Source organism: Crocodylus siamensis, chromosome 2 (genome assembly GCF_052110815.1).
Source record: "Crocodylus siamensis isolate JL-2025a chromosome 2, ASM5211081v1, whole genome shotgun sequence".
Taxonomy (NCBI): domain Eukaryota; kingdom Metazoa; phylum Chordata; order Crocodylia; family Crocodylidae; genus Crocodylus; species Crocodylus siamensis.
This window is the reverse complement of record NC_143396.1, coordinates 280,093,479-280,120,093: the sequence shown is the minus strand read 5'-3', so window position 1 is coordinate 280,120,093 and position 26,615 is coordinate 280,093,479. Positions and strand designations below refer to the sequence as shown.

Genomic DNA, 26,615 nt, shown 5'->3' with positions numbered 1-26,615 from the left:
ATTTTTATAGGACAACTTTTGAAATTTCTTAAGTAGATTGATTTTCCTGGTTTAATTAATGACTTGGAAAAAAACAAAAGTCATTCACAAGGGTGTGAAAGGTATAAATGCCAATGAAAGAGATAAGGTATTGTAAACTGGTATTAATGGGGTAATATTTGGACTTGGAGCTATCAGACTAGTGAGCTCTATTCTCTAATCTAATAGAGTCCCAATGGAATTGGTGGAAACAACATTGTTGGGGGTGTTTAGGATGAGAGATGATAAAGTGGTAGGAATCCTAAGAAATAATTCTGCTGATTGATGCTTAGGAGGAAAAACCAACTGACCTCCTGCATTTGGCCTTTTCCATATCTAATTTCTATTATTCTGATAGATAATAGGAGTTGAACAGTCTGGGTTCTAATTTTGTAGCAAGAAGGTTTGTACCACTGTTTTTCCAGGATCGGGGCCCTCATTGAGGTTTTTATGAAATCCGTGTTGGGAATTCTTGCTATCTCAGTAACAAAGATTTTTACATTCAATCTTTAGCACCACTTAAAAAACAATATGGCAATAAGAGGAGAATACACTTATGCTTATTGGAATGAAAAACCTCACAAATTAAATAATTTCAGATGGAAATGTGCTTCTGGATTTATTGTCATTATATCTCCCACACAGGCTGTAGCACCATTAAAGGCATCTGTTACCATTATTCAAAATATAATATATGTACAAATTTACCAAGAAGGCTGCAGAGTTTAAGGGGGGGGTGTTTTTTTTCTTTACTTTCTTCATTTTTGTTTGACAACTCTATTGAACTCAGCCCTGTCATTGGTTTTTAATTTGGGAATTGAATACAAATCCACAGCTGTCAATCCTGGCAAATGCTATTTCCTGCTGGATTAACAAGCAGTACTTCTGTTGAGGTGGGGGTGGTAAATCATAGGAGTTGTCTCTTGCAGTTCCTTGAAGATGGATTAGGGGTTTTCTCTACAGAAGAAAAAGAAAAAAGCCCTTTCTAGAATTCTGAACAAAAGTTGTTCAGAGCATTTAGTGTTTGTGTGATGCTGAGAGGCTGCAGCCCCACAGATATAAAAATGGTTACATTATTTCTGGTATAAACTCCAACTGGCTTGACATTCATGATTCATACCTGATTGAAACATACATAATCTGATGACAGACTTATTTTAATAGTAGAGAATATTTATTCATTGAGTTGCCTAAAAATTTATTCATTTTTCCTTGCCGCGTGACTCCCAAATCAAGATCAAGGGTTAACCCTTGCCTAATGACCCCATTGAACTAAGCACATCCATTAAGGCACCCCAGCTTCTGTAGCCAGTGGCACAGAAGGGAGTGACATGGCTAGTATCACATCTGGTTACCTTTGACTCCCCAGCCCAAGTGACCATGGGTCTATATAAATTTGGGTCAACTGGGAGGAGCCCTTGGCATGAATTCAGAGCAGGGCTTGAACTCACTCCTCTGAAGTCACTTGGTCACTGCGCTCCTGACTTCCAAATAAAAGATGTCAAATTCAGCTTTCATGATGTGACTTTACAGAAGATGATTGATCTTTAAGTCCTGATCCTGCAGTTTAATGCATGCAGGCACAGTTTTCTGCCTGTGCAGAACTTCCCTGAGGTAGTCAGGCTCCAGACAAGTGGAGTGACTCCTCTCCATGGATCAAGTGTAGATTCAAGGCCTTAACAGTGAGATGTTGCTGTATTTCTCTTTTATTTTGAATTGGCTGTTGGTAGTTTGTTGTTTTAAAGGAAATACCAGCTTATTTATGTGGCCTGTCACTGGATTCTTTATAATGCGGCCTCTGTGTGGAAAAGGAGGATTTGATTCCAAATCCTGTGATCTTGCTCCCTTGCTAGGAGCACATTCAGCTCCTTGTTGAGAGAAGGGTAGTTGCATCACTCATGACTGTCCTGTTTGTTCTCCCTCATGCCAAATGATGATGACCCAGCAGGGCCATGCAGCTGCACGTGCTGTCAAGGCAGGAAATAGAGGTGGGCTCTAGCTTCTGTCGGGGTTATCGAGGTCTGTTCAAGGAGCGAAGGGGCAATACCAAGCTCGGAGTGCCTAAAGGAGGATAGTTGGAGAAGCGCTGAGATCCCAGAGGGGAGGGGAGCCAGGTATCCAAGGAGTGTGGTAGCTCCTTAAGGAGACGATCCTCCAAGCCCAAAGGAAGGTAATTCCAACGAGGATCAAAGGGAGCAGGAGATCACACAAGCCTCCGTGGCTCACCAAAAGCATCCGGGAATGTCTCCTTGCTAAAAAGGAGGCTTACACCCAATGGAAAGAAGCGGTCATCACCAGGGAGGACTATTCTATAGTTGCTCGGGGAAGTAGGGGGGTAGTTAGGAAGGCCAAGGCAGAGATGGAACTGGAACTAGCTTTCCAGATTAAGGACAATAAGAAGTCCTTTTTTAAATACATAGGGGGTAAAAAGAAGGTCCTGGGTAATGTGGGGCCCTTGCAGGACGCCATGGGAAACTTGGTCGTCACACCAGATGGCAAAGCTAACATGTTTAACGATTTCTTTGCCTCCGTCTTCCTAAGTAGGGACCAGAACAGCCACCTCCCTGCTGGGCCCCCCTCGGGCCCCAGGGGAGGCACACCTGGGCCACGGGTTAGCGAGGATTTAGTTAGGGAGCTTCTCGAGGGGTTGGACGTATTCAAGTCAGCCGGTCCGGATGATCTCCACCCTAGAGTTCTAAAGGAACTGGCCGAGGTCATTGCAAGTCCCCTGGCACGGCTTTACGAGCACTCGTGGTGCTCTGGTGAGGTACCAGAGGACTGGAAGAGGGCCAGTGTGGTCCCCATCTTCAAAAAAGGCAGGAAGGAGGACCCAGGAAACTATAGGCCAGTTAAGTTAGTCTTACCTCGATCCTAGGCAAGCTGTTCGAGAAAATTATGCTGGCACACATCCAGGAGAGGCCAGCAGGGGACTGCATGCTTAGGGGCAACCAACACGGGTTCATCAGTGGCAGGTCCTGTCAGACCAACCTGGTGGCCTTTTACGATCAGCTCACCAGATCATTAGATGCAGGGGTAGCAGTGGACATCGTCTTCCTGGACTTCCAGAAGGCTTTTGACACTGTCTCTCACCCCGTTCTCATTAAGAAAGTGGGGGGCTGTGGTGTAGACACCCACACAGTCCAATGGGTCGCCAACTGGCTGGAGGGCCGCACCCAGAGGGTGGTAGTGGATGGGTCCTTCTCAACCTGGAAGGACGTGGGCAGTGGGGTTCCGCAGGGCTCGGTCCTCGGGCCCGCACTGTTCAACATCTTCATCAGCGATTTGGACGAGGGGGTAAAAAGCACCCTGTTCAAATTTGCTGATGACACTAAGATGTGGGGGGATGTGGGCACGCTGGAAGGATGCAACAGGCTACAGTCAGACCTAGACAGGTTACAACGGTGGGCGGACGAGACTAGGATGGGTTTCAACACAGACAAGTGCAAGGTGATGCACCTGGGGAGGAACAACCGGCACCATACCTACAGGTTAGGGAATTCCCCTCTTGTCAGCACAGGGGCGGAAAAGGATCTGGGGGTCATCATTGACTCCAAGATGAACATGGGCCGGCAGTGTGGGGACGCAGTCAGGAAGGCCAACCGCACCTTGTCATGCATCCACAGATGCATCTCGAGCAGGTCCAAGGAGGTGATCCTCCCCCTCCATGCGACATTGGTCAGGCCGCAGCTGGAGTACTGCATCCAGTTCTGGGCACCCCACTTCAAGAGGGATGTCAACAGCATGGAGAGAGTCCAGAGGAGGCCACTCGCGTGATCAGGGGACAACAGGGCAGGCCCTATGAGGAGAGGCTACGGGACCTGAACCTGTTCAGCCTCCACAAGAGAAGGCTGAGGGGGGATCTTTTGGCCTGTTATAAACTAGTCAGGGGAGATCAGCAGGCATTGGGGGAGTCACTGTTCCCCCGAGCACCGCCAGGAGTGACCAGAAATAACGGTCACAAGCTGGCAGAGGGTAGGTTTAGGTTAGATATCAGGAGGTGCTACTTCACGGTCAGGGCGGCTAGGGTCTGGAACCAACTTCCAAGAGAAGTGGCGCAGGCTCCTACCCTGGGGGTGTTTAAGAGGAGGTTAGATGAACATCTTGCTGGGGTCGTTTGACCCCAGTACTCTTTCCTGCCATGGCAGGGGGTCAGACTAGATGACCTGCTCAGGTCCCTTCTGACCCTAGAAACTATGAAACTATGGAAGAACAGGATGTTTGTTCAGATGCTTGTGAAGACTTAGAGGGGACTTGGTGGCAACCTGTAAATCTATTAGGGACATATATCAGGGCTTGGGAGAGCATCTGTTCACCACGGCACCCCAGGGGAAGACGAGAAACAGTGGACACAAACTGATTGAAGAATGCTTCAGGTAGGACATAGGGAAAAACTTCTTCACAATTCAAGTGCCGAGGATCTGGAACAAACTCCCCCCAGAGGTGGTACAGTCACCTGCCCTGGTAGTCTTCAAGAAACATCTCGACTCCCACCTTGCTGGGGTCACCTGACACCAGAATTCTTTCCTGCCCAAGCGCAAGGGGGCTGGACCCCATGATCTTATAAGGTCTCTTCCAGCCCCTAATATCCGTGAATCTATAAACACTGTCCAAAGTGTATCCATGTTGAAACTAATACAAAGCACTGACATAAGACATTACAATGGCTCCTCTGAGTCAGTAATTACATCAGTAATATTTGGATTAACATAAACTATGTTATCCAGATTTGTTATTACGATCCATCAGCTCCATGAATCATATCATAGTGGCTCCATTAACAATCCAATAGGTGAGGTCGGTGTTTCCCATTCTACATATCATACGTCCAGTCCTTGCCTCAATGTTCTTTGGATGTATCATGGTACATAAGCACTTCCGAGGCATGCACATGTAGAATTAGTTTGAACTAAGGGAGAAGGACCTGGACATAGAGGAAACAAGATCAATCTAAATTTTCTTCTCTTGGGTGTTTTGAATCAGGTACATAATAAAAAGATGAATATTGTTTGCATTTGGTTTTGTGAGCAAAGCTAAGAAATTCTGATGGTATCAATATTGGGAACTCATAGTTTATTAATGACCAGAGAGTGACTGTGTAACAGTGACACCTCCTGATAGATAATATGACAACTATTGGGGTTGCGACTGTGGCTTGCCTGATAGCGCTGATAGGGCAGCAGCACGGTGCAGGGTTTCTTCTGACTCCCTTGCTGAGGTTCCCTGTACCTCCCTGCAGAAAGAAAGGGAATGAGAGGGAAGGGTTGGAGAGTGGGCAGAGCTGTAACTTTGCCCTTTCCCTTCTCACAAGCTGACCAGTGCAGTTTATGTGGCACAGAAAAGAAAGTAAATAGCTGTTCCAGCAGTCTAGGAGCAAGAGTACTCTGGGCAGTTAGTAAGAAATCAACCTATGCTTGGGGTCAGCAGGCTGGATCTGGCTCACAAACCCACAGGGTGTCAGTGGCAGGGGTGGAAAGAGGCTTTACCTACACCATGCCACAGCAGGTTGGTGGGGGCTTTGCCCACGCAGTGCCATGCCTAGGCTATGCAGAGCTTCCCCCAAGCCATGGCCATGTGGCAAAGAGAGGCAGTGGCAACAGCCAGGTCTTAGCATAAGCTCACTTCAGACCTGAGTTGGGTCCTTCCAGCCTGCCACAGCAAAAGGTTTGCTGACCACTAGTCTATACCTGTATCTTAATACTATTATAGGAGGGATTATTATTCTTATTTTCGTCATAAAGGCCTGTTTTTAGTTGTCCATAGCTTTTCCACACACAAATTATTGGGGCAGAAATGTTCTATGCTGTGTGAGAGAGAGATTGTTTAGTTTTAATTTTTGGATGTAGGGGAAAGGGAAAAGAAGAATGGACATTTCAGGCAAAAAACAATTCAGTCATTTGTAAGACTAAGAAGCTAGTGAAAAAATCCTGTTTTGCCCATGGTGAAAACATTCTGGTGCCATTTTTCTCTCTTTGAGAAGCTCCATTGACCCCAAGTTCTGGAGCTGGGACACAAATTTGGTATGCATTTGAGGTAACCTTTGTGTCAGGGATGTACCATGGTGCTCTGAACAGATTCAGACAGATTAAAAACCTCTAAAAATAATAGCTCCTTTATCCCATGCGTACTGGGTAAAGCTTTACAGCTGAGAACTTGGACGATTCTCCCCAAATGTAACCCACCTGAAGCTGAATACATCTTTCACAACAACTGCAAGTGTGGGTTGTAGCATGCCCCACTGGGTCTGGATGCTAAAACAGTCTTTCTTGTGTTCTCAATGGCTGCTAGCACCCAAGCAGTGGGGAGGGTGCTCCCTGATTTTGAATGCAAAGGGACCAAGTGCATCTGAGAGGGGGTGGGAGACGGATCTAATGAGAAGTTGGCTTGGACAGGGAGAACTAGACTCACCCTAATAGAGCTGGGGACTGGCTGTGACCTGGAGCCAGGAAGACCAACAGAGGTATCATGGGGACACTGGGTGCTCCTGGGATTGCATATAGACTGTGATCAGATGAGGAGCTAGAAGAGGAAACTGGGACTCACTAGACAAAGAGATTGGGACTAGGAGTTGGGAACCACTGGGGCTGGGCAAGGAGGAGCAATTTATCTGACTAGGATATGAGTTACGTAGAGAGAATTTGGGAAATCTGGAAAAAGAGTCTACGTGGAATTGGGCAGAAGAAATCAAATGAAGAGTCCAGGGAAGGAGAGTGGAAGCCAACGGACACAAGTGAGTAGCATGGTGGAGACAGGGTACTGTACCTCTCAGAGCCTCCGGCACGAGCCAGTTGGAACCAGTTACTGGACTGTGCAGAAGTTCATGTAATCTAAGGCAGATCTATCAGAACTGTGGCCTCTAAATGAAGCGCACCTCTATCAGACATCTTGACCCAATGCCCCGTTCCTGTTTAGGTCACTAAGTGTTACTTCTGCATTTAAGGCATTTAAAGGTAGATGCATAAGTGGCATTTAAGACCACTGATGTGTGTTTTAGATAGTTCTCCTCACTGTGCATCGTGTCTTGGCCTTCTGACCATGCTCAGAAGGAATCTGCTGTGGCCACTTAGGCTCTCTTGTGATGTTGTGCTCCCTGCAGAGGCACGTAACTCCCTGTAAGAATAGAAATACCTTGAGTAGCCAGAAGATAAGGGCACTCCCACCCTTCAGCCCATTAACCTCAGGGGTAGAGCACTTGTCCAGGAACTAGGAGAGCTGGGTTCTAGGCCACTCTCACTATGAGACGGACTGAATGGACTTCCCAGTTTCCAGTAAAAAGCATTAACCACCAGGTGATCAGATAGGCAGGTCTGAGAGCAGCCTTCACCCCTTCTTGTGAAGCTGGCCTGGAAAAAGAGCAAGCCAGAGATGTCCGTCTTGCTGAGCCACAGCCAGGCTACTACCCTTGGAATGGAGGGTGCCCTGGACACTGGTCCCTGATCCCTGTCCTTAGAAGCATTTCCTTAAACAAAAAGCATTGCCCACAGCTCCATGCCTGCTGCCTCCCAGACAAGAAGCAGTGTAGCCATGCTAATCAGCCATGTCCCTCAGTAGTTCTAACATGTCCTTCATGCCATGCAGCTGCAGCTGCTCTGCTTCCAGTTCAGAAGCTGGCATTCATGGACCTGTATAGCACGCCTGAGGACAGCTGTGGTGGGCATGTTACATTTCCAGGCTAGACATGGCCAGAGTGGTAACCTTATCATGAACTAGACATATGGGGAAAAAGCAAACTGAACAAGGACCAGATTACTTAGACTGTAGACTCTCCATTAGTGCAAGTTTTTAAGGTAAGACAAACATTTGTGTGGTGTGGTTTAGACGGGATATGTGAGATACATGAATGTGCACATAATCTAAAGATAGTTTTTGTGGAATCTGTTAATGACAATGAATGCATGGCTTTACTATATGTTCTCTATGCACTCCTTCCTTACCTGCCTGGCAGCAGTTTTCCACACTGCTGGCTGGAGTCATTTTATTTCAGGATCCCCTTGGACACATATAACATGATGTTCCTTCCTTGAGCAGGGGGTTGAACTAAAAGACTTCTTGGGCACTGACAGATATGCAGGCCCCCAGTCTAACTCTCAGTGTTTTACATAAAGTGCCATGAGTTAGAGCACCTTTCCTCTGATCCCTCATTTGACAAGGGTTAATTTGTTACTGTAAAAGTACTGTGCAGCCATGCACGTGAGTCATGGCACAGCTGTAGAGTGCTTTCAAGGGGCCGATCACACAACAAATATGACTTATGTCTGTGCCCCTTGAGATTCCCTCCAGTCCTATTTTTGTATGAGTCTACATTTTAATCTGGTGGAAAATAGTACAAGAGCATGATCAGAAGCTCCAAGAACTTTTAGAAGCAGCAGGAGCTATTAGACTCAAAAGTTAAACAAGCAAAAATATCATTTTTATTGAATGGAAACGGCATACCTGAGAGAGAACCATTAACACAGCAGCGGTCACAGGTTGTTCATTGTTCTGTTAGTGATCAGGTGTCTTGGCTTTCCCCTTTAACAGATGCTGACAGATTCCCTCCCTGTCACGAGGAGAAGACCGTTCTCATTTGAAGCCAAGCTAGCTTTTGGGGTAGAAATGCTCCTAGTGCTTTGTTGCTGACATGTTTTAGTACACGGCGGAAGAAAAATAATAGATTTTTTATTTCTTGCTGATTGCAAGGTTTCTCTAAGCTCGTAGCACTTCCACACATTCTAACATTTTCAGTATTCATCAAAAATATTTATAGAATGCTCCAGCTTTAAATAATGCAGCCAAAGAGCAAGATAAAAAAATACTCTGGGTTGCCAGTTCAGCCCCTTTTCCCTTTCCCCCCTTTTGTTTTCTGTCAGAGGATGTAACAAATTGTATATAGTGGCTACAATAGAAGCTGTAGGTATGCAAAATTAAAAATTAAGTCAGTTTATTTAGGGGCCTAGTTTTAATTTTTACAAGTTTGAATATTTTGGCCTGGGTGCTTTACAACAAGCAGAAGCTATAAAAGAAAGAACACAGTCCTTATCGTATAGAGCCAAGATTGTGCACTGTAATATTTTCAAAACCATTATTCCTTCTACACATTAACTTTTGAATACAATCCATTTTTACCTCGCTGCACTGTGCTTAATAGCTGTAGTACAATCAAGTGTATTATAATTAGAAAGATCACCTGCTAGTACACCTGTTTGTGGACAGTATAATGTAATATAATTTTGTGTTAATTGCTTCTATTCTGGGGGGTTTTCTGCACCTGCTGCTTAACATTAGAACTGTATAAAGGTCTTAAGAAATTACAGTGGGAACTGCATGTAATTGTTCATCAGCTTACCCGTCGCATGTCTGAATAGATTTGGAATGCAGTAAAGAAACCATAGAGACACTGTTTTTACTTGTAAACAAGGCATTATACATTCTCATATACCAGATTTTGCATATAAATATGTTATATTTTATACATGAGTATGTTCCATTTAAAGAACTTCATCTTTAACTACCTATAATTAAAGTACAAAAGCAGGCAAGTAAAACTTTGAATACTTATCACATTAAAAAGATTTAATGTTTAAGGAAAAAAATTAGAAGTTCAGCTTTTAAATATTGGTATATAGATTTCTATGGAAAACCTCATCTTGGATAACAGAGTCCATTCATGTTTATGGTGCATTACTTAAATGCCTCAGCAGGGAGCAATTTCTTAAATTATGATCATGTTATAATTGTTAGATACTTGCATGATTTTAATTTTTTTTAAATGTATGGGATTGCCATACTAAGTTTGTATAACTAAGTAGACAAAGGTTAGGAAACAGGAAAGCTAACCTGGAACACAGATTCTGGATTCTGATTCTTTGGCCATATATATATATATGTGTATATATATATTTTGTGTGTGTGTGTGTGTAGATATATATAGATATATATATAGGGGGGGTGTACATATATGACCAAAGAATAAGAATAGATAGATAGATAGATAGATGTATGTATATGTGTGTATGTATGTATGTATTTGTGTATATGTATGCATATATGTTTTAAACGATCACATACTGTTACATACATTCTGAAGTATGATAAATATAACACTTGTGAAACATGTTATGGTTATGAACTTAAATTCAGCAAGCCTTGTAATGAAGAGTTCCAGTTCTCAGAGGAATGTTCTGCAGCACTGTTGCACGTCCTGTATATGTCATGGTCCATTTAACAGGTATTAAGGCTTAAACTGTGGCTTACCCACAAGCAAGAAGCAGTACATTAATTGCACTGTTCCAAGAACAGACTGGAGTACCCATCTGCCAATAGTGTTTTCGCCCCTGGTCTGAGATGGAATTATATGTCCCACCCTGTGAGCTCATGTCCAACCCTGTCATGTGAGGGAGAGCAAGAGGAACATAATGGCTGTGCACAGGCCACATCACCAACTGTGCTAAGACTTGGTCTATGCTGATCTGGTATAGGGGAGTGCCTGCCTACTCCCTTGACTGCAAAAGCTGGGCCATGACTTGGCCCCAGTAAGCTATCGTCTTTATTTCTAGTGAAACACAGCAGTGGAAACTACAGCGTTCATGTAATGCGGTTGAATTAACCCTAATATGGAAAACATTATTTTTTCATATCCTGATTTTAATGCTTTTAAGTTTGTTTTATGTTACTAAAAGTGACAGAGATTTCTATTTCTGATTTTCTCTGAAACAAAACAGGAAAAAAGTGCTAGTAATGCGAAAGATCCAACAGGTTCTTTGTCTGGAAAGTAGCTGGCTTCTGAGCTGTTCGAGTACTGTGCCTGGACCAGCAGATTTTGTAAGTGCTATCATTTTAAATTGAAGCAGTTGTGAACTCCACAGGAAGATATTGATCCCCTGGTAGGAGAATGCAGTTTCCATTGAAGTCAGCAGGTGCAGTCTCTCACTCCTTGGCTGACTTTGTTTTATAGCGAAGAGGAGGATTTCTTATATACCCTAAAGGAATCAGGCACTCAAATCCCACTGAAGTGGTGACTGTGCCTAATTCCCTTCAACACCTCTGAAAATCACAGTCTGAGCTATTAAGGGAAAAATCTAGATTGAACTCTTAAGACCCTTCAATTTAGATATTGTAATGTATGAAAATAGGCATCTAGCCAGGAGTGGTTCAAAGAAAATTGGGTTAGACACCTAGGCATACTCTGCAGTCAGTGGAGAGAAATCAGGCCCTTGCAAAGGGCAAGTCAGATTCCAGTGGCTGAGAAAGGAGCCAGCTGTGCTAGCAGATTAGAAATGCTCAACAAGGACATGTCTGAACATCATCTCCTTGCTGGAGACCAGGTGCCTAATCCCAGGCTGCACATCTTCATCCACTCAAGATTCAGTGTTGAGTCCTCTTCTGAGGGCAGGCTTCTAATGGAGCGGAGAGATGGCAACCATCTTTTACATCATAACTTACTGGTTAGCACTCTCAGCTAGCAAGTGAGAGGCCTAAGTTTTAGTCTTTTCCCAGTCTGAAGGGATTCAAACCTGTATCTCCTGGTTATAAGATAGCGTCCTAATCACCAGACCATGGACTAGTCTGGTTGGGACTTCCTCCAGCCCCTCTGTTGAAGGTGGGCTATTTTGCAGGCAACAACACAAGTCATGGGCAACAGGAGAGCAAACCAAAGGTAGTACAAACCCAGTGGCTTAGTAGGTAGGGCACTCAGGTGGGAGGGGGGAGTCATGCGTTCCACTTCCTGCTCCTGGATTTTTTGAGCATTTGATAGCGATAATACTGAGAGTAAGAACGGGCATCCAGGATTTCCCTGCCCCGCAGGACCACCAGGCTAGCATCAGGCTTCCTCTTGCTTGCTGTCTCTTGCCTAAGTCAATCCAAGGATTTAGGCGAAGCATGGGCACCACTCCACCTTCATTCTGGATCACAAGAGAGCTTGAGGAGTGAGGCGCCTATCTGCACATGAGCACAACCCTGCACTTGGGCACTTTGCAGTCCTAACTCAGGTGCCTGAGCAGCTTTATGGATGGGGTGTCAGAGTCATTTCTGCCTGTGTCTCAAATAGGTACCCAGTTGACCTATCGAGCCCAGACCAATGGTCAAAAGGGAGAAACAGGTAAGCGATGGGGGACGGGGCATTGCTGAGACTAGGGGGTCAGTGGGCACAACCGTTGGAGGCCTCAAATGCCTCTACACGAATGCTCGAAGTATGGGGAAGAAGCAGGAGGAACTCGCCCTCCTCCTAGCTGTCACCAGCCCTGACATAGTAGGGATCACAGAAACGTGGTGGGACTCATCGCATGACTGGGCGGTGAGTGTCAAGGGCTACAGGCTATACAGGAAGGACAGGATAGGAAGGAAAGGTGGAGGAGTAGCACTCTACATCAAGGAGGAATATACTTCCTCGTTAATTAGCAAGGGGGTAGAGGGGGGGCACTCTGAGGTGCTCTGGGTTAGAGTAAAAGGCAGTCCAGGGGAGAGAGACTTAACGGTGGGAGTCTACTATAGACCTCCCAACCAGGGAGAAGAGCTCGACCAGGAATTCTTAGGTCAGCTTACAGAGGCAGTGAGAGCTAAGGATGTGGTCATCATGGGGGACCTGAACTTCCCAGACATCTGCTGGGAGGAGCAGTCAGCCAAGTCTGATCGCTCACATCGGTTCTTAGCCAGAGTGCAGGACCTCCATCTAACCCAGGAGGTGCACAGTCCCACCAGGGGAGACGCCTTGTTGGACCTGGTGCTGGCCACGGGTGATGACCTGGTGAGGGGGCTGCGGGTGATGGGCCACCTGGGAGACAGTGATCATCGCTTGCTGGAATTCACCATCCAGCGTAAGGTGGCAAAGGGCTGCAGCAAGGCAACAGCCCTAGACTTAAGGGGGGCTGACTTCAACAAGCTAAGGAGGATCGTTGGGGAAGCGCTGAGGACCCAGAGGGGAAGGGAATCAGATGTCGAAGGTGAGTGGTTGCTCCTGAAGGAGACGATCCTCCATGCCCAAAGGGAGGTAATCCCAACAAGGGTCAAAGGGAGCAGGAGGGCACATAAACCCCCATGGCTCACTAAGAGCATCCGGGAATGCCTCCTTGCTAAAAGGGAGGCATATACCCAATGGAGAGATGGGGTCATCACCAAGAAGGACTATGTTACAGTCGCCCGAGGATGTAGGGGGGCAGTCAGGAGGGCCAAGGCAGAGTTGGAGATAGGACTAGCTTCCCGGATTAAGGACAATAAGAAGTCCTTCTTCAAATACATAGGGGGTAAAAAGAGGGTCCCGGGTAATGTGGGGCCCCTGCAGGACACGATGGGCAACTTAGTCATCACGCCAGATGACAAAGCTAACATATTTAACGATTTCTTTGCCTCTGTCTTCCTAAGTAGGGACCAGTTCAGCCACCTCCCTGCTGGGCCCCCCTCGGGCCCCGGGAGAGACACGCCTGGGCCAGGGGTTAGCGAGGAGTTAGTTAGGGTACTTCTGGAGAGGCTGGACGTGTTCAAGTCCGCTGGTCCGGACGATCTTCACCCTAGGGTTCTACAGGAACTGGCCGAGGTCATTGCGGGACCCCTGGCGCGGCTCTATGAGCACTCGTGGTGCTCTGGCGAGGTGCCGGAGGACTGGAAGAGGGCCAATGTGGTCCCTATCTTCAAAAAGGGAAAAAAAGAGGACCCGGGAAATTACAGGCCAGTTAGTCTTACCTCAATCCCGGGTAAGCTCTTTGAAAAAATTATCCTGGCACACATCCAGGAGGGCCTTGCGGGGGAATGCATGCTCAGGGGCAACCAACATGGGTTCATCAGTGGCAGGTCTTGTCAGACCAACCTGGTGGCCTTTTACGATCAGGTCACCAAATCATTAGACGCAGGGGTTGCTGTGGATGTAGTCTTTCTGGACTTCCGGAAGGCTTTCGACACTGTCTCTCACCCTGTCCTCATCAAAAAGCTGGGAGACTGTGGTGTCGATGCCCACACGGTCAAATGGGTCGCCAACTGGTTGGAGGGCCGCACCGAGAGGGTGGTAGTGGATGGGTTCTTCTCGACCTGGAAGGACGTGGGCAGTGGGGTTCCGCAGGGCTCGGTCCTCGGGCCCGCACTGTTCAACATCTTCATCAGTGACTTGGATGACGGGGTAGAAAGCACCCTGTTCAAGTTTGCTGATGACACTAAGATGTGGGGGGATGTGGGTGCACTAGAAGGGTGCAATAGGCTACAAGCTGACCTTGACAGGTTGCAACGGTGGGCGGATGAGAATAGGATGGGGTTTAACACTGATAAGTGCAAGGTGTTGCACATGGGGAGGAAGAACCGGCACCACACTTACAGGTTGGGGAACTCCCCTCTTGCCAGCACGGAGACGGAAAAGGATCTTGGAGTCGTCATTGACTCCACGATGAACATGGGCCGGCAGTGTGGGGAGGCAGTCAAGAAGGCCAACCGTACCCTGTCATGCATCCACAGATGCATCTCGAGCAGGTCCAGGGAGGTGATCCTCCCCCTCTATGCGGCACTGGTCAGGCCGCAGCTGGAGTACTGCGTCCAGTTCTGGGCGCCACACTTCAAGAGGGACGTGGACGATATGGAAAGAGTCCAGAGGAGGGCCACTCGTATGATCAGGGGTCAGCAGGGCAGGCCTTATGAGGAGAGGCTACGGGACCTGAACCTGTTTAGCCTCCACAAGAGAAGGTTAAGGGGGGACCTTGTGGCCTGCTACAAACTGGTCAGGGGGGATCAGCAGGGATTGGGGGAGTCCCTGTTCCCCCGTGCGCTGCCAGGAGTGACCAGGAATAATGGTCACAAACTGGCGGAGGGTAAGTTTAGATTAGATATTAGGAGACGCTACTTCACAGTCAGGGCGGCTAGGGCCTGGAACCAGCTTCCAGGGGAAGTGGTGCAGGCTCCTAGCCTGGGGATTTTTAAAAGGAAGTTAGATGAGCACCTTGCCGGGGTCATCTGACCCCGGTGCTCTTTCCTGCTAAGGCAGGGGGTCGGACTAGATGATCTACCTAGGTCCCTTCCGACTCTAGCTACTATGAAACTATGAAACTATGACTCTTGACCTAAGTGCCAGAACTTTAATAAGAGGCATTGAAAAGATTAAATGGTATGGATGAAAGGTGGCCAGAAGTTATTTTGAAGACATGCTGGGATGACTTGTCACCAGTATCTGCTGATTGCTGGTTCTTCTCTTGAGCTATAAATTCTGAGAATATTATGGGTAAGATCTCCAAGCTGTTTCTAAGAGCAATGAAAGGGTTAATAAACAGTAACCCAGAAAGTGTCTCTCTCTACAAGCTAGAAATAAAACAAGTGGAAAGTGACTTACCTTTAATCAACTTTCAAACAGAAATAAGCAAATGAAAATAGTGGAAAATCTGCTTGCTTGTTTTTTATCAATTTTCTCTCTAGAGCTATTCACTTCCTTAGGCTGGGAAGGAAGAGCCCACAAATGGCAAAGTGGCTTTCTCAGGCTCCGCTCTGATTTACTGATGTACACAACCTGCGCACCTAGTCTCGTTATATACAGTACATGTAGGTATTCATCCCGATTCCCAGGAGGAAATACTTTATCTGTACACTTGTCATTCATTTCAAGGAACTACCTTTATTTTCATCCCCAAGATACCTGTGTTCCACTCAAATTTGGTGCCCTCTCATTGTGTGTGTGTGTGTGTGTGTGTGTGTGTGTGTGTGTGTTTGCACTGGAGTACTTATGAGATGGAGATCAGAAATTAGTTTGCACCAAAAAAATAAATTTCCAAGCATTTTAGATTCCCACAGGATAATTTTTTCTGTGTTTTTATTTTAGCTCTGCCTCATGTGGCGTAGCACATTGGGGGTTGGGAGGTTCAGCGATATGCCATGCAGTAGTTAGTAATAAATACAGTCCTTATCTTTGTTCTTGGGAGGCTTGTTTTGCCATCACAGAGAAAGCAATTTCATTTGAAATCTGGAACAATATGAAAAGGAAAAAAACATAGAGATGAAAAAACACAATACCACAGACTTATATGAACAGCAGATAGAATAGGAAAGAAAGAAAAAGTTCATAGGGCAGGTCTGTCCAGCTGGTAGCACATGAGCCATATGTGGCCCCCAAGGGATTCATTTGCAGCCTCCAGGCTCCCACATGGCACTGCTCTCCACATTGCTCCAGCTGCAGCAGCCAAGGTCTCCTGGCTCCCCCTCCCTCTTCCAGTTTCCTTTTCCTGCCCCTCCTAGGAGGTGGAGCAGGAAGCACAGTGCAGCATGTGGTGCCAGGGGAGCATGCATTGAAGCCACTGAGGGTGAGGCTGGGGCTCCCACTCACCCAGTGCAGCGAAGTAGAGGTAGATGCCCGCATGCATGGTGCTGCAGAGGGGTGCCTACGCGGCATGCAGTGGTGCCACCTGTGCAGGATAGAGCTCCCACTGTTGTTGCCTCTGGGGCATGTGGCCCTCAGCCACATAGAAGTTGGACAGCCCTGTCACAGGGAATAAGGCAGGGGTGGGCAAAATACCCACCAGGTGATTTCTTATGGCCCATGGGCGGGTGCCTACCAATTCCCTGTATCCAGCCTGGTCCCTGCCCCTGCTCCTGCTCCTGCTCCTGCTGTGCTCACATGAGGTTGAGCCCTGCTGATTCCCACGGGGGCAGCACATGCTGAGCTCTCACCCTCACATGCGGGATGGCCTTGACCCCACAGGTAGGGAAGCAGCAGTGGCGGGCAAGAGAACAACGGCAGCCGGTGAGCGGGAAGCGGTGGTGCATGGCGGCAGGCAGGAAGATAGGGAAATGGCAGCAGCGGGTGGGGGCAGGGTAAGTGGTGGCGGAGGTGACAGGTAGGCAGAAGGTGGAGCGGCAGCAGGTAGGTGGGGGTAGTAATGGCAGTGGGCAGGCGGGAGTGTGCGAAGTGGCTGCTGGGTGGGAGTTCAGGGCCTGCACCAATGCCTAGGAGCCAGGGCCAGTGAGGATCCAGGGCAGGGCAGCAGGAGTGCAGATCCTGGGCTAGTAGGGGCACAAGGACTGCCTGGCTCCATTGCGCTGGGCTCCACAGGGCTCGTATGTAGTTCCTGAGTTCTCCACCTGAGCTGCATGCCTCCGGAGGGAGCCCCATATGCTGGGGCAGGCAGCCCAGCCCCATTCACTGCCAGTTACAGGTCATGGGGAATGGTGGGGAGCTCTGCACTGTGGAGCTGGGTTGGCTTCACCCCCGCCCTGCCGGCCCAGCCAAGCCCCATGATCTGCACTGCCAGCTTCATTGTGCTGGGGCTCCCCCCAGTGGCCCAGGCACACGAGCCCCATGCGATGGAGCCGGCGGCCCAGCCACATGCAGTCTTGGGGCTCACCAGGACTGTGCATCACTGGGGGGCTTCACTTGCTGCGGGCTGTGAGCACTCCAAGGGCTTGCTGCCTGCGGTTGGTGCTGGTGGCAGGAGCTGTGTGCAATGGGGGGAGGGTGTTTGTAGGGGCAGGGGCCCATCACATACCTCACCCCACCCCCCTCACAACCATACACATGCACGCCCCACAAGCACACCCACAACCCTATGCACACCCTACACCCACACACACCCCAGCCACCCTTCCCCACCACACACACCCATACCCCCCAGACTCTATACATGCACACACATACCCACATGCTTTCCCACCCCATATATACCCACACCAACACATCATGTTGTTCCCTGTTAACCTCAGTTTTAACTTTGTAATTTCCTGTATCTGTGAGCAGCATTGGAAGGTTCATGGGCAACATGTAGCCCACTAACTGTGGGTTAGAGATAAATGATTAGATCAAAAATAGAAAGCAGGAAAACATAGGGTATAGATCATATTGTGAAGCAAAATATCTTCCTCTCTCAATGAACCAAATTACCTTTTTCAGACACCAGTGAGACAAATGCATAGTTGGGCAACTGAAACCGTATGACATTATGTAGGCAATTTAATATTATACAGAAGATAACGTAATGTAATGCAAAGCCTCCAAAAATCAGCCAGTTAAATTTTGGGTGGGGGGAAGATGGCTGAGTTAGAACATTAATAGGTTTTAAATTGCCAGTGGGAGAAAAGAGTAAAATAAACTGCTTTGAAAATCATTTTGGGTCTTCTGTTCTTAAATAGGGTTTATTTTGAGACGCACATTAAAATGGAGATAGCAAAGAAATAATAAACAACATGAACTTGCGGCTGTGTCCTGCCGAAATTTGCATTGCCCCATTGACTTCAGTGGCAAGTTTTGCAAACATACGAATAGCAGGTGATGACCTCAAATCAATGCAACTCTTGGGTATAAAGCAGGGGTGGGTTTACATACAGGCCACCAATCACCTGGGCAGCCTCGGTGTGTGGCACATGGCAGATCAGGGAGGGGATAGGCAGCACATGGAATAGAAAGCAGAGCAGCAGATTAGACAGGGAGTAAAGGGCAGGAAGCAGAGAGCAGAGTGATAGATCAGACAGGGGAAGGGAATCAGAGTGACAATTTGTGGCACATCTACCAAAAACATTGGTCCCCCCACAAAAAAGGAACAAGATTGGCAGATCCAGTGCAAATGACATTTAGAAGTATTTTTAAGTTTGAGAATAATGGACTGGTTTGGTTTATTGGGCTCTGAAGAAAATGCATATTGATTAAGTAGAAACGCAATGCAAGTAAATAATTTGCAGTGCAAGCACAGATTGATATCAGTAAGCCATTTCAATTACAGTGGCAAGAAACTGAATCTCTCATTTTTTCCTGTTGTTGTGCCTCAGAAATTTTCTACTTTAAAGAAAAGATGCATGGTAGGAGAACTCCAGTGATTTCCACAGCTGCAGCTATGTCAAGTGTTAAAGAGGAAGAGACTACTCTGTAAATAAGTCAGAAAATGTTAATAAGGGTCAAATTGACTAGATAATGACTAATGCTGTCACCATCTAAATACAGATCTACACCAGTTGTGTTACTCAAAAGAGATAATATACTTCAGAAACAAATTAAAAGGGTAGGCAGTGTATTCTACTCAACTGATTCTCTTTTTTTCCCACTTCTGTTTTGGATGAAACACATGTGTTAGAACTGGTACTAAAATCAAGTTGTGTAAAACAGGTTAGGAAATGGGGAGCAGAAGATGAGACCGAGAACAGAGCTACCAGCAATAATAATATTGTTATACATGTCTATAATATTCTAACTTTTTACGGTGTCTGGATATTAACAAGTCATATTTTCTGCCCTAAAGATTTTAGATGCTAAATTGCCATGTCTTCATTTATTTAAATTTCTTTAAGTTTCTACTAACAATAATCAAGAAATCCCAGGTTGTGCACATCTTTATAGTTATTAAAAAAAAGAATTCCTCCAAAAATAAATAAGTGAAGAAAAAGTATCACTCTATTTTTAAGAAAAAGGTAAGAAAATCGAATATCTCCACTTCATTGATTACAAAAACCAAATGCCCCTTCACCCTGTTAAACATAAGATATACAGAAAATGGGTTAGAAAAAGGAAATTCAAGGATTTAAGTAAGGGTGAATTAAAACCAAGGTGTTATTCCATAGTGAATAAATCCCTTATGTTACAATTTTGTTCAACGTACTGGGGAAGGATTGAAAAAAGTTAACAGCACTTTGGGTAGAGGTCAGTGATAGAAACCAAGCTGAATAACTGTGGTCAGCATGTTTGCAAAATATCTTGCACTTCTCTTAGGACTTAAATGGCTGCCTGCGATGGCTTCTGAAAGAACCTTCTTTGTTTTTGATCAGTGATTCATCTGCAGAGTTGCTTTTAGCACCATGTGTTATTGCGTGTTAGTACTAAGAAAATATATTGCTTTTTAATGCCAAAAAATATAGTAAAGTGTGTCATCATCACAGCAGAAAGAACACTGATATCACATTAGCATAAAAAATACCATTCCGACTTTTGAAAAGTGGTTGCTGGGAGTAGCTTGATGAAAACTGGGTCTCCTTTACTTTTATAATGAGATTAGAACGATTAAGCCAGCCCGGTGGGCCCAGTGTGTAAATCCTGCTGCTTTCAAAAGCCGTGTTTCCATTGTATTGTCTGTGGATCTTTCATTGCAATTGAGATGAGTGGCAGTGTGCCTGATGAGGGAGCTTATTCCTCTGAGCAGCTTCCCAATAGAGAAAGAAGAAGAGAGCAGGGAGTGGGAGGAGTCTGAAGAAGGCATTTAAACTTGTGGCAGGTGCGTCAAGTCTGTGGATCATTATCAGGACTGGACGGCTCCTTTATTGACAAAGTGCAGGCAGGCTGGACCCAATGATTTTATAAGGTCCCTTCCAGCCCCTAACATATATGAATCTATAAACCTGGCACTAATGGCCACCATAATAAGATACAAATGCTAAGGGTAATGTCTGCACAAACAAGGTCAGTAGAAACGGTAGATTCTAACTCAGTTCAACTGAGAAAGGAGGTCAAGTTCTTCAGCAACCGAGGGGGTGAAAGAGGAGAAGCCCATTAGTCCATTTTCTTGCTGCTTCCCTGCTGGTCACTTTTCCTTTGGCCAAGGAGTATACAGAAAGAATTATGAAAGTACAGTGATGAGTATGAAAGTGATAGAGTCCTTATGTAGCACCCTTCATCCCAGGCTCGTGGAAAAGGTACTTGACAAAGGTGAATAAGTGTCATTACCTGCCTTTTACAAATGCAGAAACCGAGGTAGAGAGAGGTGACTAGCCCATCTTCATACAGCAGTGGTGCTCACCCTGTGGGCCCCTGGGCTGGATCCAGCCTGCAGAGCTGTGTTATCCGACTTGTGGGGCTCCCCACCAGTTCAGGACTTTGGCTGTGCAGACGTGGTGGCAGCTAATTCCTGCGGTTATGGGAGACAGGCAGTTAATGCTGCTATTGTTCCCCCACTACTGGATTTCCAGACCAGCTGGAAGCTCTTTGGGCCATATTACATGGTTTGCCGGTTCAGGTAGATACATGGGATCGATCCAGATCTGGATCCAGTGCACAAGTTCTGTCCTTAGGGTTGGTCCACAACTTGATCCAGTGCACAGGGCCAGCCCTGCATGCAGGATGGGGCCTATGTACCAGCTCCACTACCAGATCCAGCCACAGACTGATCTCATGCACGGGATCCAGCCCATGGACTGGCCCCACGCTACAGGGAAGAGTTGGTTGAGTACCACTCTTGTACAACAAGACAGTGGCAGAGCAAGAAAAAGAACCCAGCTTGCCAAATCCCAGTTCTGCTTTCATAAAGAAAGAAGATTGTTCTCTTGATTTTAGCAACTAGCTGAACAGAACAATTAATATTCATTTTCCAACCAAAATAATTAGAAGTGTTTTAGGAGATTGAAGGAATAATTATGCATGGCTTTATTCCTGCTGTGGGACACGATTTACCTTGGATTAACTGGAAGATTTAGTTAACTAGAGATTGGATAAGCAGGGTTATACTCACTAAGATTATACTGAGGCTAATAATTCTTCAGTATTCAGGGCTTGATCCAGAGCTTCAGTGAGCCTTGGGTCAGGCTCTAATGCGTTTGAGAAGTCACTTGTAATTACATGAAATGCAAGTTGCAGTTGCAATATGAATATTTTCTTGGAGGAACCCTGTGAGTGGATTATGGACTTATCTTTTATTTTAAAAATGTCTAAATGAAGTAACTAAAGAAGTAGAGGATTAACAAATAAAAAGTCTATGACACAGCAAGTGGTCTATCTGAAGACTGTATAATCTAAAATATTCTCAGCTAGATCCACTATAATAAATGTAGCTGGGAGGTTGAATTACTTCAGATATACACAGGCCTAGGGTTCAAGGCTAAAGGGTCAGGCTGAACAGAGTAGGGTCCCATCCAGCCATTCCATTCTCATACCCGCCCAGTGTATGAATAAAGGAAGCCGATAGCGCATGGACCTAATCTTCTTAAACTACTAAAGTGTAGCATACAAATACCCAGGGAGCTTTGTTGTTTGTGGCTTTCTCTGGAATGGAGCCTAATTCAAGGCTTGCTGGCAACTGAAAAATCATTCATTGATGTTAGTGGGACTAGCACTGGGCCCCAGTTCTAAAGAGGAACCCACTTTAAAAGGGGGCTAGTATTTCCACATATAGGTAATAAAATGGATTTCATATTATCATAGAATAATATGAAACCCAAAGATATCAAGTCTGAACCTCAGTCTCAGGCAGGATCTTCACTGTTTGAATCATCCCATGTATGTTTGCCTAATGCTGGAGATTCAGTGGCATCTAGGTAAATCTGTTCCAGTACTTAACTACTGTCATAGTAATTTAATCCTTAAATCAAACCTAAATCTCCCTTGCTACTGTTTCAACCGTGACTAGGCTTCTGTCCTCTGTGGACACACACACAAAAAAAGAAACCATGCCTCTTTTTGTATTTGATGACTGATATCAAATCCCCTCTGTCTTCTCTAGGCTAAACAATTTAGACTTTTACAAACTTTGTCATATTTTCAAGACTTCTAATCACGTTTTTTCCTTTCCTTTGGAGTCTCTCCAATTTGTCCTTTTTTTCATAAAGCGTGGTGCCCACAGTACTGAGGGTCCATTCCCATAACTTGCAATACAGCATCCCTGTTCTCCCCTCTTAGTCTTTTCTGCAAGACTTACACTATTGATTCATATTTAGCTTGTGATCCCCCAGATCCCTTCTGCAATACTGCAAACGAAACAGTTGTTATCCGTTTTGTATTTGTGCAATTGCTTATTCTAGCCAAAGGGCTTCGGTGGACAACACAAGCAGAAAGATGACATAAGCCCTTGTACCGGTGTAATATACCTGGATCCAGTGTCTTCTCCTGGGGAGCAAAAACTCAGAATTAAAGCTATACTGGTGAAGGTGTCCTCTGTCTGCTTCCATACTGGAGGAGCTGTGTACCCAATCAGTGTAAATTTTACACATGTAAATGTGTCTGCCCAGGTGCTAAGTGTAGTACTTTGCACTCATCCTGTATAAATGTTAACCTCTTTATATTTCAGATAATTTTTCCGTTTTATCAAGGTCGTTTTGAATCCTAATCCTGTCCTCTAAAATGTCTGCTACCTCACCCAGATTGGCAGCACCCACTAATTTAAAAAGTGTAGACTTAATTTCAACCTATGGGACATTAATGAAGATACTGAGCAGCAGCAGACCGAGGACTAGTCCCTAGAAAACCCCATTTGATAATTTCTCCCAACTTGAGACTGAGCCAGCATGACTTCTCTTAATTGCGCGACCTGTTATTCACGTGCTTCCATACTTAGGAAAATGTTGTGGGAGACTATGTCAGAAGCTTAACTAAAGCTGCAGTGTATTATGTCCTTTGCTTCCCTCTATCCTATCACCTTGCACCTGGGGACCCTTAAAATTCATTGATAAAAATAAGTATTTGTCTTACAGGTTTGCTTAGAGACATCTAAGGAGGATCAGGATTCCATTTTTACTCATTAAATGACTTTTTCCCAAAAAAATATGAGGCTTGTTTGTTTTTTCCCCCAGGTCTGGAGTCGGTGTGACAGGTTCTAAGCAGACCATGTTCTATGCAGAGGTAACAGATCAGATGAAAACTGGAGAAGGGGGTGGCCAGCCTGAAGAAGGAGAGCTGATTGAAGTGATAGAAATACCATTACAGGACTCCATGAAATTTGCTTTCAATGAAAATTTCCCTAAGACAATGGGTGTGATCTTCAGCTTCATGTGGTTTCAAAACCACAGAGCCCAAGAGCAGCTAGAAAAATGAAAAGCAAGTCCTATGATTTATAACCTTGACAAATGCCTTCCCGGATGTTCTGTGGATTAATATGAGATATGCGTAGTAGAAATGTTGTTGTTGGAGCAGGAACTGTTGACAAACATAAGGCGCGCTCACAGAGAGAATCTGTCTGGAATTGTAAATGAAGCAAGCAGAGTGAAATCCTGCTCCACTGAAATCAATGGCAAAACTCCCACTGACTTCAGCAGGGTCAGGATTTCACTTTAGGTGACAGGTTTTGGTTCCCTGTATAAATCTTGAGTAAATATGTTTGAACAAAGGACTTCTAGTTTAGTGACAATCCTGTACCAATCCTGATCTCCCAGAGTGCATTAGTGTAGCTGTCGCCCTCACTCACCAGGGGAGCCTGGAGTACTGGCAGCTGCTTTACTGTAATATTTGCTGCTGTCCCTCTAAAGGTTTCTGGCCAGTAGACTTGGGAAGTCAGAGACATACTTGCCTCATTCCTAGCCCTCTGTGCTCATCCTCACAGAGAGCTGCTCCATGGTACATAGGTCCAATAGGGCACATATTTCTTAGCATGCAGAAATTTCATCCCATGGGCTTGTGCGCAGACATTTGCAGACAACCCTCATGATGTGCTTTCTGAGAATGTACCAACCAAAAGGTTCATTGTAATGTATTCTGTAATGCTGTGCACCAGTGATGATAACAGGTATGAATTAAAGGTCTTAAAACATGTGCACTGACACTGGAACAAATGCCTCCTTGTTTGCTTGAATGATAATTGATTCCTTCGGGTCAAATGTTGTTCTCTTTTGTAACGTGACCTAGTGGAGGTTGCACTGGATTGGGACCCTGGAGACGGTTCTTATTCTTTCGTTGGTCTCCAGGGTGAGTTTGTGTGAGTAACTTCACTTAAACATGTCTCAGGTCTATATCTGTGGAATGGAGTTATTAATACTGACTCACTTTGGTAAAGGAGATCTATTCATAGTTTCATGGCTGGTCGGGTTGGAAGGGACCTAAGCAGATCATCAAGTCCAACCCCCTGCCATGGCAGGAAAGAGTACTGGGGTCAAACGACCCCAGCAAGGTGATTGTCGAGCCTTGTCTTAAAGACCCCCAAGGTAGGAGCCAGCACCACTTCTCTTGGAAGTTGATTCTAGATCCTAGCCGCCCTGACAGTGAAGTCACGCCTCCTGATGTCTAATCTGAATCTACCTTCTGCCAGCTTGTGACTGTTACTCCTGGTAGTGCCTGGGGGAACAGGGACTCCTCCAATGCCTGCTGGTCCCCCCTGACTAATTTATAACAGGCCACTAGATCCCCCCTCAGCCTTCTCTTTTGGAGGCTGAACAGGTTCAGGTCCCACAGTCTCTCATTGTAGGGCCTGCCCTGCTGTTCCCTGATCACACGGGTAGCCTCCTCTGGACTCTCTCCATGCTGTCCACATCCCTCCTGAAGTGCAGCACCCACAACTGGATGCAGTACTCTAACTGTGGCCTGACCAGTGCCGCATAGAGGGGGAGGATCACCTCCTTGGACCTGCTCGAGATGCATCCGTGGATGCATGCCAAGGTGCGGTTGGCCTTCCTAACTGCCTCCCCACACTGCCGGCCCATGTTCATCTTGGCATGAATAATGACTCCAAGATCCTTTTCTGCCTCTGCACTGATGAGAAGGGAATTCCCCAGCCTGTAGGTATGGTGCCGGTTGTTCCTCCTCAGGTGCAGCACCTTGCACTTGTCAGTGCTGAATCCCATCCTATTCTTGTCTGCCCACCCCTGTAACCTGTCTAGGTCCGATTGTAGCCTATTCCTCCCTTCTAGTGTGCCCGCATCCCCCCACATCTTAGTGTCATCAGCAAATTTGAACAGGGTGCTTTTTACCCCCTCGTCCAAGTCACTGATGAAGACGTTGAACAGTGCGGGCCTGAGTCAGTATCAAAGGCCTTCCTAAAGTCCAGGAAGACTACATCCACTGCTACCCCTGCATCTAAGGATTTGGTGACCTGGTCATAGAAGGCCACCAGGTTGGTCTGACAGGACCTGCCCTTAATGAATCTGTGTTGGTTGCCCCTAAGCATAACCTCCCCCGCTGGCCCCTCGTGGACGTACCAGAGTAATTCTCTCAAAAAGCTTACCCAGGATCGAGGTAAGACTAACTGGCCTATAGTTTCCCCGGTCCTCCTTCCTCCCTTTTTTGAAGATGGGAACCATATTGGGCCTCTTCCAGTCCTCTGGCACCACACCAGAGCACCACGAGCGCTCATAAAGCCGTGCCAGGGGTCCCGCAATGACCTCAGCCAATTCCCTCAGCACTCAGGGGTGGAGTTCGTCTGGACCAGCTGATTTAAATACATCCAGTCCCTCCAGATGTTCCCTGACTATGTCCTCCCTGACCCTTGGCCTAGGTGCGCCTCCCCTGGGCCCTGAGGGGGGCCCAGTGGGGGGGCTGATCTGGTCCCTGGTCAAGAAAATGGAGGCAAAGAAGTCGTTAAATAGGTTAGTTTTGTTGTCTGGTGTGACGACCAGATTTCCTACTGTGTCTTGCAGAAGCCCCACATTACCCAGTATCTTCTTTTTGCCCCCTGTGTATTTAAAAAAGGACTTCTTGTCCTTGATCCGGGTGATGAAAAGCACCAGATATAAGATGTAGTTACTGTTGTTGTTACATATGAATTCACATTGAAGCCAATGGGAGCTACCTTCATGTATCCCTGCGTACAATACATGAATATGATTATAGAGCATCTATTCCGTCATCTTCTGAAACAGACCATTTGGCATATGAAATAACTAAATGCCTGAAAGAAAGAGAATTGATCGAATCTGGCCACGTTAATGAACCTGTTAATGTTTATCACTATGGCTATATTATTTGTACTATGAGGATTACTAAAGAATTGGATTCCCAGGAAAGTGATAGTAGAAAGTCATGTGCAATCCTTCACTTGGAGACAACTGACTCA

General features: G+C 46.1%; 1 protein-coding gene across 3 annotated transcripts in view; it reads left to right on the top strand.

The window, feature by feature from the left end:
* The window catches only part of NUDT14 (nudix hydrolase 14), a 91,475-nt gene extending 67,085 nt beyond the window's left edge, over positions 1 to 24,390 (top strand). For 2 of the 3 annotated variants that reach the window (XM_090034168.1, XM_090034169.1), the window contains one exon: positions 23,428 to 24,390. In XM_090034168.1, the coding sequence (XP_089890294.1) occupies positions 23,428 to 23,668 (241 nt within the window). In that variant the 3' untranslated portion in view covers positions 23,669 to 24,390. Of the gene's footprint in view, positions 1 to 10,715; positions 10,855 to 23,427 lie in introns of those variants that run through there. The other variant, XM_090034170.1, reaches the window with a different exon arrangement.
* Positions 24,391 to 26,615: the final 2,225 nt, after the last annotated feature.